Below are 9,470 nucleotides of genomic sequence, written 5' to 3'. Positions count from 1 at the left end.
CTCTTCCTCCTGTTCTCCAGCCTCTTCTGTAAACTGGCAGCTCTTGTCAGACATAGGATTTCTCTCTTTGGTAAGACGAACAGTGTTGGTGTGTGTGTCTCCTGTGTCTCCTGTGTCTCTGCGCCTCAGTCTCACGTCCACAGTAATCGTCTCTTACAGGAAGTGACTCTGGAATGATGGTCAGCTGCCTGCACATCCTCACTCACTCACTAGACACCAGGTAAGGACAGAGTTCAAAGTCAGTAGAAATCAATGAAACACTCGTGACAGAACAAGGAATGAAAAAAACAAAATCTCAATGAAACAGAACAAGGAATGAAAAAAACAAAATGAATCCAGTGATTTTTTTAAATTACCATTAAAGACAGTGTTTCCTTCGTTTGTCTGTGACAGACTACATTTTGCAAACGTTTTGCCGTGCAAATCTATCACCACAAGAGGTCGCAGTCGCTGATCCCATTAAACACGTTTCCTCCCCCTTCTGTTTCCCAGGACAGTGATGAAGTCCGGCTCAGAGCTGGTCAAAGCCGCCTTCAGGACGTTCTTTGAGAACGCAGCCGAGGACTTGGAGAAGCTGCTGGAGATGCTGAAACTGGGGAAGTTCCTGCAGTCACGGGCCCAGATGAAGAGTGTCAGTCAGAGCATCAACTACGTGACCGTGGCCCTGCTGCCCATCCTCACTGCCCTGTTTGAACACATCAAGAACCATGAGTTTGGAGTGGACCTGCTCTGTGAGTCTGGAAACACAAAATACAACAACAACTAACAACTAATACATGACACGTTAATATAAATATTTATAATGGGATTTGTAATGATATTTCCCAATATTAATCCAATATCTTTGAACTTTTCTGCTCGATTGCTGTTGAAGTCTGACAAACAACAGATTGTTGCACACGTTTACATTTTCACGATGATTTCCTGTTGCACATCAAGTACATTTATTCCTGACCAACCTTGAACAACAAAGTCTTTGATGCTGTGACATGCAGTCACATTAACCAAGGGCTGACGGTTGAATTCCCATTCTGTCCATTTCAGCTGCATCAGCAAAATGTCAGATTTTTAAATGCTGACCATTCCATGGACTTTTTTGTTTTTCAGTGGACGACGTGCAGCTGTCCTGCTACAGGATCCTGACCTGTTTCTACTCCCTGGGAACAGGAAAGAACATCTTTGTGGAGAGGTGAGAGGTCACAGAGGTCAAACTAGTCTTGTTCTTGTTGTTGATCATCTTGGGTATTCTACCTTCCCAGTGATTCCCAGGTAGTAATTATTAAATTAATAACTAGTCGTGGTGTTTCACATATATAAATATATAAATATCTTTTTTTTTTCAGACATCTTCCAGCTCTGGGTGAGAGTCTTGCCACCTTGGTTGGAGCCATGCCTGTAGCTTTCCTGGAGCCGGACCTCAACGCCCACAACCCACTGTCTGTGTTCAACACCAAGACTCCCCGAGAGAGAGCCAGTGAGTTCACACTGCGTCTTCAAGGATTTCAAATGTTTTTGTTTTTTTTCGTGTCATTCCGATGTGTTTTTCTTCTTCTTCTCCTCTCCTCAGTCCTCAGCATGCCTGACACGGTGGAGGAGATGTGTCCAGAGATGCCTCGTCTTGACCGACTCCTGAAGGACGTCAGCGACGTCTCGGAGTCTGGAGCGCGCTACAGCGACATGCCGCAGGTCTGCAAGGGGCTGATGGGATATTTTTTCTAACTGTATAAAGACCATGCTGAGCCACTGAGGTGTAAATGATTCCCTCTGTACAAATGTGCTGTTGATTTATAAGGTTGAGAAGGAGGAAGAAACCATTCTTTCTGAGCGAACATTTTGTCCCCGGCCGGTGACGGCTGTGACATTTAGTCTCTTTATACGTTTGGTTTCAGGTGGAGCTGACTTCACTGAGGCATGCTGGGATAAATCACTGCATGAATAAACAGTTACAGTGATGTAAATCACATATTCAAACATGACTGTTTCCACTCGGTTGATGTATGTTTGATTCTTTTGCTCCGGTGCAGGTCATCGAGGTCATCTTCCCCATGCTGTGTAACTATCTGTCCTACTGGTGGGAGAAAGGTCCAGAAAACTCTCCTCCAGACGCTAAGTGCTGCACCATGGTGACGTCGGAACATCTCAGCATCATCCTGGGAAACATCCTGCGCATCCTCAACAACAACCTGGGCATCGACGAGGCCCCGTGGATGAAGAGGATCGCAGGTATGAACAGTGACACCTTGGTTAAAAACCTGCAGATTATGGAAGTAAATCTTAATATTGACGTGTTGACAACACACAAGGCTCCTATTGGACAACCTGACAGCCAATCACTGGCAACCAGTGAACTCTGATGCATTCTTTCCTGTTGTATTTTCCTCTAAATCAGATGCCACATTCCAAAGATCCAGACATTTATTTTATTTTAAAAATAGAAGACTAACTAGAAGACAAACTATACTTTATCCCTTCCTCAAAAACAGCTTCTAGAGTTTATGGATGCAATCTAAAAACAAACTATACTTTATCCCTTCCTCAAACAAAGTGAAGAAAATAGGAAATGAGGACAAACTATTCTGGTTTATCTCCATTACTGATCTATTCTTCATCCAAAACAACCTGATTTTACTGCAGTACGTTTGGAAAGATTACAAAAAGTTATGACGACCCCAGTCTCCCCTCCTGGACACTAGGGGTCTCTGTGACTTTTGCAGGTCTCATTGTAGTCATTGTTCAGGTATATTTACAGAGAACGTCTCCTTTCAGTCTACTCTCAGCCAATCATCTGCAAAGCTGGAGCGGATCTGCTGAGAACCCACTTCCTGCCCACACTGGACAAGTTGAAGAAGAAGACGGTGAAGGTGAGAGTCTAAATAAAAATCATTTTCACTTCTGAGATGGTGAAAGATTGACTTTTATTGACGTTTGTTCGTGCGTAGGTCGTGGCAGAAGAAGAGCTGCTGAGGGCTGACAGTAAAGGAGACAACCAGGAGGCGGAGCTGCTGATCCTGGATGAGTTCGCTGTTCTCTGCAGAGATCTCTACGCCTTCTACCCCATGCTCATACGTTACGTGGATAACAACAGGTATGAAATCTCAACCCACGCCAGGTCAGATTTGGACAGTCAGTATCTCCACGTTCATCACGTTCATTCGTGTTAGAGGCCTGATCCTCGACCAGTTTCCTCCTCTCTGTTCTCCTTCCAGGTCCAGGTGGTTGAAGGAACCTGATGCCTACTCCACTGAGCTCTTCAGGATGGTGGCCGACATCTTCATCCTCTGGTGCAAGTCACATGTAAGTTTTTTTTGTTTTTTTTTAACCAGGTAGTGTTTTATAGAACAGCGTTAGTCAAGAGGATTCATCTTCCCCTTTTTTTCTGCAGAACTTCAAACGTGAGGAGCAGAACTTCGTGGTTCAGAATGAGATCAACAACTTGGGCTTCCTGACTGGACAGGCCAAGGCAAAGATGTCCAAGGTAGAGATGTGGGATTTCACATAACACACGAAAGTGACGAGGGTGGAAAAAAAAACGACTTCAACAACAACAGGATTCAAAAATCAATTTAATGACCTTTAAACGGTCACTTCTTTTTTTCTTGGGGAACAGAATCAAACGACACAGTCTGACGTTCATACTTCATGAACTACCTCAGAGCCAATACTTTAAAAAAGAATGAATGAATATTAAATCCTGTGTGAGTTGTTTTAAACGACCTCTGAGGAAAGGTCACGTTCACCAGGTTCTTCATCTTCTCCTAGTCACAGACCCAGGAGACGGAGGAGAGAACGTCAGCGTCCCTCCCTTTAGATTTATGTCACTTCTCTCCTCGTTCCCTGGGTTCCATTTAGATTTATGTCACTTCTCTCCTCGTGACTGTGTCAGCACTTTGGAAATCTCCAAAAACTTCTCGATGGATCATCATCCTGTTCCTGCTCCTGTTCTGGCTGCTGTTTTTTAAAGACTAATGATGGGAAAAGTCCTTTATAAGCATTTCTTTTTGTCTTCATCACTTCCCTGGAGACATGGGCTGAACCAGTCAAGGATGTGGATGTGAGATGTTGTAAAAATACACTTTTCTCTCCTATTTTTCTTCTGTAAGTCGAGGATTTATGATACTCGATGTTTGATGCAGGTATTTGTTTGACTGAAGTCGGCTCATATTCCTGGACGTTGGCAGCCACTGCTACATTTATTTATTTACCGCGGCCCGTTTGTTTAGAGTTTTGACATGATTGATCAGAGTGCAGGAAAAACTTCATCACATCATAATCTTGGAGAGAGGATTTACTGCACAAAATTACAGAGAGCTTTATGTGTCGTTTGTCTTGATCAGCTGAGTTTATGTTTTGATTAAAATGTCTGCTTTTGGTTTAAAATTCTCCAAAGGAAATGTTTATTCACCTGTCTTTATTTTGTGGAAAAAAACAACACGTAAACAAACACTCCAGACCCCACGCACCACACTTTGAGAATCCCCTTCCCCCACGGTGATGTGTGGATGAACTTTTCTTGTTTTTCTCTGTAGACGGGCGGAGACCAGGAGAGGAAGCACAAACGTCGCCGCGGTGAATACTACTCCATCCAGACCTCGCTGATCGTCTCTGCCCTGAAGAAGATGCTGCCCATCGGCCTCAACATGTGCACGGCGGGGGACCAGGAGCTCATCTCATTGGCCAAGATACGCTACAGTCTGGTAAGATGGTGTTCTGGATGCTTTGTCATCGTACTTTTTGTTGTAAAAAAAAATGTATTTGTTTTGCCTCCACAGAAAGACATTCTGGATCATTTATACTTTTTGTTGTAAAAAAAAAAGTATTTGTTTTGCCTCCACAGAAAGACACAGACGATGAAGTGAAGGAATACCTGCGTCAGAACCTTCATCTTCAGGACAAGGTCAGTTACTGTAACAGCAGAAGCCCAGTCCTGTTTTCGTCAGTTCATTTGTCCGTTTGTTCGTCTCTGTGTGGCAGTCGGAGGACCCGGCCGTTCAGTGGCAGTTGGACCTTTACAAGGACGTGGTGGTGAAGAGCGAAGGACCCGCAGATCCAGAACACACCGTGGGTCGGATCCAGAGCATCTCTGCAGCAGTTTTCCACCTGGAGCAGGTGATAAGAGTGTTTTTACTGTCGGTTCAAAGATGAGTTTTTTTTTTATAGTATCGATGTCGTGATATATCTGAGATCCACTGGATCAGTGTAGTTATTGTGCATCCCTGAAATATTCTGCTACTTTCTACTGTCTTAAACGATTAAATAATTTAAATTAGCTGTTAGCTATTATGTTACTTCTCACATTTTTTTATTAAATCAAACAAAAGACTTTCTGACTAGTTAAGGTTGATTTTTCAAAATGTTAATTTTACATTCAAGCTAAATGTTCTACCACATTTTTATTTATTTTCGCTACACGACTGTTTTGTTTTTTATTTACCTTTACATGATGCTCTCCTCCAGGTGGAGCAGCCTCTGAGGAATAAGAAGTGTGTGTGGCAGAAGCTCATGTCCAAACAGCGTAAGCGAGCCGTGGTGGCCTGTTTCCGCATGGCTCCGCTCTACAATCTGCCCAGGTCAGTCCGTAGACACACACTCTGTCCAACGGAACGATGTCAATAGTGACATATTGACATTATCTTTCCAACAACCCAGTGAAGAGGCCGTTAAACCTGACCTGTAACAAACCAACATCATGTTGTCATGAGGAGCCGTGGGGGGAGAGAGAGGGGGGAGAGAGGGGGAGTGAATCTTGACTGTGTTCCCATGTACTGCCCACATCACCTCCTTAACCACATTCTCTCCTCTGTTTTGTTTTGTTTTTGTTTTTTTTCTTCTTTTTGTTTTTTTGCGTAACACTTCCTCATCCTCCCCCAGATACAAAAATAATAATTACTTCCTGAATGGCTATCGGGAGGTTTGGCTGGAAAGGGCGTTCAAAGCCTCCAGCTTTGACCACCTGTTCTCCTTACTGACGGTAAAGTGACACCACGGGCCAAACGCTTCATCTCTTCAACCCCCCCTTTACCCTCTTCATCCACCAGGCTGTGGACCGATTTTTTGCCTAGCAACCAGATGTTTCAGCACTGATGATTCTGATTGGTCAGCCAGTACGAGAACAAAAAAAAATACAAATGAGATAAACTGATTTAGACGCCCGTTTTGAATCCCAGTTAAAAATGTTAAAGCTGCAGTGTTTAACACCGTGAAGCCCACTGGTCGTACTGGGCTCAGAGTGGTACGAAGATACGAGATAGTGCTGGATATACCTCAGTTCATACAGTTGTCTCATTGTCTTAGCTGAACAGGGTTAGCTTGTAGCACTGTCCTAATGTTGGTCGTACATGTTGGTATCAAGTTAAAGTAAACCTCAGCTCCACAGATGAACCTGTACCTAGACACAGACAGAAGTTGTCAAAAAGATTCAACTTTGTCGACAACAAACTCCATCACTCCCTGTGTAGATGCAAACTAGTCTCATTAACACCTCAGATGTGTTGGATGCAAAATCTGAAGCTGTTTGTTTTGAGCTCATTTTAGCTGTTAAGGCTAGTCATTTTCATGTATAGCATCAGGCTAGAACAGACTTGGTCACTGCATATTTTCCATGATGATAATTAAGTAACTTAAGACGTGTCATCTTGGTGGAGGGGCCAACAGACGAGCTGAGTGAGCAGATGTTGTGCACTGCAGCTTTAAGGAACTGAATGAAAAAGGGAGAGAAATTTGTTTCTTGTTTGTGGACAAAACTGTGTTCTGTCATGTAAAGTCCCAGTTGTTTATGTTTGTAAAAATGGACTGCGTATCCGACCGTTTTCTGCCAGAGCTGATGCATTTTCTGATTTATCTTTAATTAGAAAATGTCAAAGTCATTCAGAAAAATTCTAGACAAGAAATCAAGTTTTTCTTCCACAGATTTACCGTCACTCCTCACTAAAGTGTGCATGCTTTTCTACAAACCTAATGGAAATAACTGCATTGACCAAATGTGACCAGTCAGAAGAGCCAGTGGGTCCCACATTGACCAATCACCACCTTGCCTGAACTGCACTTCCTGTAACCCCTCAACCTTCTCCCCCTACATCTTTCCCGCCTACTTCCTCCAAGAACTCACTAGAACCCACCCTAATGCCACTCTACCTCCCTCCCCACACCTCTCCATTCCTCCCCACCTCCTCTCACCTTCCCCTTCCCCAGGCATCGCGCTATCAACCTCTTCATCCCGGTCTATCAGAGGCTTTGGATAGAGGGAGAGGAGTACTCCTTTGAGGAGAAACTAGTTCAGGATCTGGCAGTAAGTACTGGGCTCATCTTACCCCCGCCCCGCGTGCCCTGCGTTGGCACACCCCTGCCAGTCCTGTCTGCCGAATGCTTCTTTAGCTCAGCGCCTGTCGAATCTTGGGAGCACGCCCGGGCGGGGACCTCGCCCAAAGCGGCCAGGGGCCAGCGCTCTAGGCGGGCGAGGCCCTTCAAACAGAAGTCTGTCAGGTGTCAGAGGCTGCATGACCAACTCAGGAGACACAGGGCCAGCTCCGGTGCTCGTAGAAAAGCAGGCTTTGCCTTTCTGACGGCAGTGGTAAGGAGTGAGGAGACCGTAGCTGTTTGGCTGTCAGATCTGGATCCAACCCATCAGTTGTTTTTTCGCTGTCCTCTGTAAGTTTGTAGTGTGGGTGTGACGGTGGCGTTACAGTGCGTCCTGTGGCCGTGGCGTCAGTGGCATGCTCGCGTCGTCGTGTGACAGTGACAACCACATTTCATTTAACGAGCCGCACTTCCAGAAACGTTGGTGCACCTCCTAAAAATGCAGAGAAGCTAAAATCTCAAATCTAAGGATAACTGATAATTAAGTAGAGAATAGTATCTAGTCCAAAGTGTTGACTCATTTTAACATATCTTCAGAATGTTTAAATTTTAAATTTTATTTATCTAACACTAACACACTGGGGAAGAAAAGATTTTGTTTCCTGCCGTCATTAGTTCTTATTGTTCCAACAATATACAGAGAAACGTAAGAAAAGTTGATTTAAATACAGTAAAACTGTAGCTGAGGGGTCAGAGGTCGTGAACATTCGGCAGCTCTTTCACTGTTGATAGCTAAACTTTTCACTCATAAAACATTGAAATAAAATATCTTCTCATGTTGTTGCTTGAAGGACGGTTTTTAAAATAATACATATAAAATGAAAGGTTTGAACGGAAACTTTAAAACATCAACAAACTACAGATTTTAGTTTGTCTTGTGTTTTTAGGAAGTTCACCAACTTTTCCAGAAATGCGGTTTCTACTCTACTGTATATCTTTATACTCAGAAATGTACAGGTAAAACACAGCTTCAGATCCGGGGACGCTGCTGTGACGCAGAGCTGTTCCAACATGGGTTTATATCTGTGTGTCGACCCTTTTGGACCAGTGACGTTCAGGGTTCAGTCAGTCGGTGTCAGATGCCCTTTTTTTCTGTCCGGGTCATTCTTCATGTTCATAGTCACTCCACAGAATGGCTTCCTGCTTGCACCTGTCTGCTAACATGCATGGGTTTGAGAACTGGTTCATCATCATCCTCACACGTGAAGTCCAGGTCCGTCCTCTCCATGGATCACCAGCAGCATGTTTGTACTTCACGAGGACAGTGTTGTTACCATGTGACTGAATGGTGTTCACTGTTCAATGATCTGAGTCAGAGTCATGAGCTGAGCTGAGATTCAGGGCCAAGTTCTTACGTCTGTGCACTCCTGCAGAAAACGCCCATAAAGATCGTGGAGGAGGAGGAGGAGGAGGTGGCTGAGATCCAGCCCGACCCTCCCCACCAGCTCATCCTCCACTTCAGCCACCACGCTCTGACAGAGAGGAGGTGAGCGCATGACCGCGTCCGCTTCACACATTGAACATTTCCTGTTGTGCAGACGGTGATCGAGTGTCATTTCACCCCTCAGTCACGCGGAGGTCGATCCGTTGTACATCGCGTACGCAGACATGATGGCAAAGGTACCGACCTTTACAGTTCACTCACAGAATGAAGTCAGTAAATGTCTGATATAAAAGTGAAACTGTTTGTCCTCAGAGCTGTGCAGAGGACGAGGAGGAAGAGGAGGAAGGCAAAGAAAAGACGTTTGAGGTACTTCACCTCCTACACAGCACACGTTGTCACGTTAACACGGGCGGAGAAATAAAGTCTGAGAACCGTTGGACTTCACCTGGTCTCTAATGGGTTTGGATTTCAGGAAAAGGAGATGGAGAAGCAGAAGATCTTGTATCAGCAGGCACGGCTTCACGCCAGAGGAGCAGCTGAGATGGTTTTGCAGATGATCAGTGCCAGTAAAGGTACGGTCAGCTGACCCGTGGTTCTCCAGGTCATTTATTTATTATCTCTCAGATTCTGTAGCTTGTGTTTCAGCTTCTCTCTCCGTCCCTCAGGTCGTCTGGGTCCGATGGTGACCTGCACCCTCAAACTGGGAATCTCCATCCTGAACGGAGGCAACGTG

General features: G+C 44.7%; 1 protein-coding gene across 1 annotated transcript in view; it reads left to right on the top strand.

The window, feature by feature from the left end:
• ryr3 (ryanodine receptor 3) overlaps window positions 1–9,470 on the top strand; it is an 85,006-nt gene that overhangs the window by 64,584 nt on the left and 10,952 nt on the right. Inside the window, 21 exon segments of the mRNA XM_017033627.2 lie at window positions 21–70; window positions 160–220; window positions 493–731; window positions 1,108–1,189; window positions 1,344–1,474; window positions 1,568–1,686; window positions 2,025–2,223; window positions 2,767–2,861; window positions 2,940–3,085; window positions 3,207–3,294; window positions 3,383–3,475; window positions 4,527–4,694; window positions 4,835–4,894; window positions 4,972–5,106; window positions 5,455–5,567; window positions 7,189–7,285; window positions 8,727–8,839; window positions 8,922–8,973; window positions 9,050–9,103; window positions 9,210–9,309; window positions 9,403–9,468. Of these exon segments, the coding sequence (XP_016889116.1) occupies window positions 21–70; window positions 160–220; window positions 493–731; window positions 1,108–1,189; window positions 1,344–1,474; window positions 1,568–1,686; window positions 2,025–2,223; window positions 2,767–2,861; window positions 2,940–3,085; window positions 3,207–3,294; window positions 3,383–3,475; window positions 4,527–4,694; window positions 4,835–4,894; window positions 4,972–5,106; window positions 5,455–5,567; window positions 7,189–7,285; window positions 8,727–8,839; window positions 8,922–8,973; window positions 9,050–9,103; window positions 9,210–9,309; window positions 9,403–9,468 (2,261 nt within the window).

This window comes from Cynoglossus semilaevis, chromosome 7, assembly GCF_000523025.1.
Source record: "Cynoglossus semilaevis isolate Cse_v1.0 chromosome 7, Cse_v1.0, whole genome shotgun sequence".
NCBI lineage: Eukaryota > Metazoa > Chordata > Actinopteri > Pleuronectiformes > Cynoglossidae > Cynoglossus > Cynoglossus semilaevis.
The sequence above is the reverse complement of the archived record's forward strand: the minus strand, read 5'-3'. Positions and strand labels throughout refer to the sequence as shown.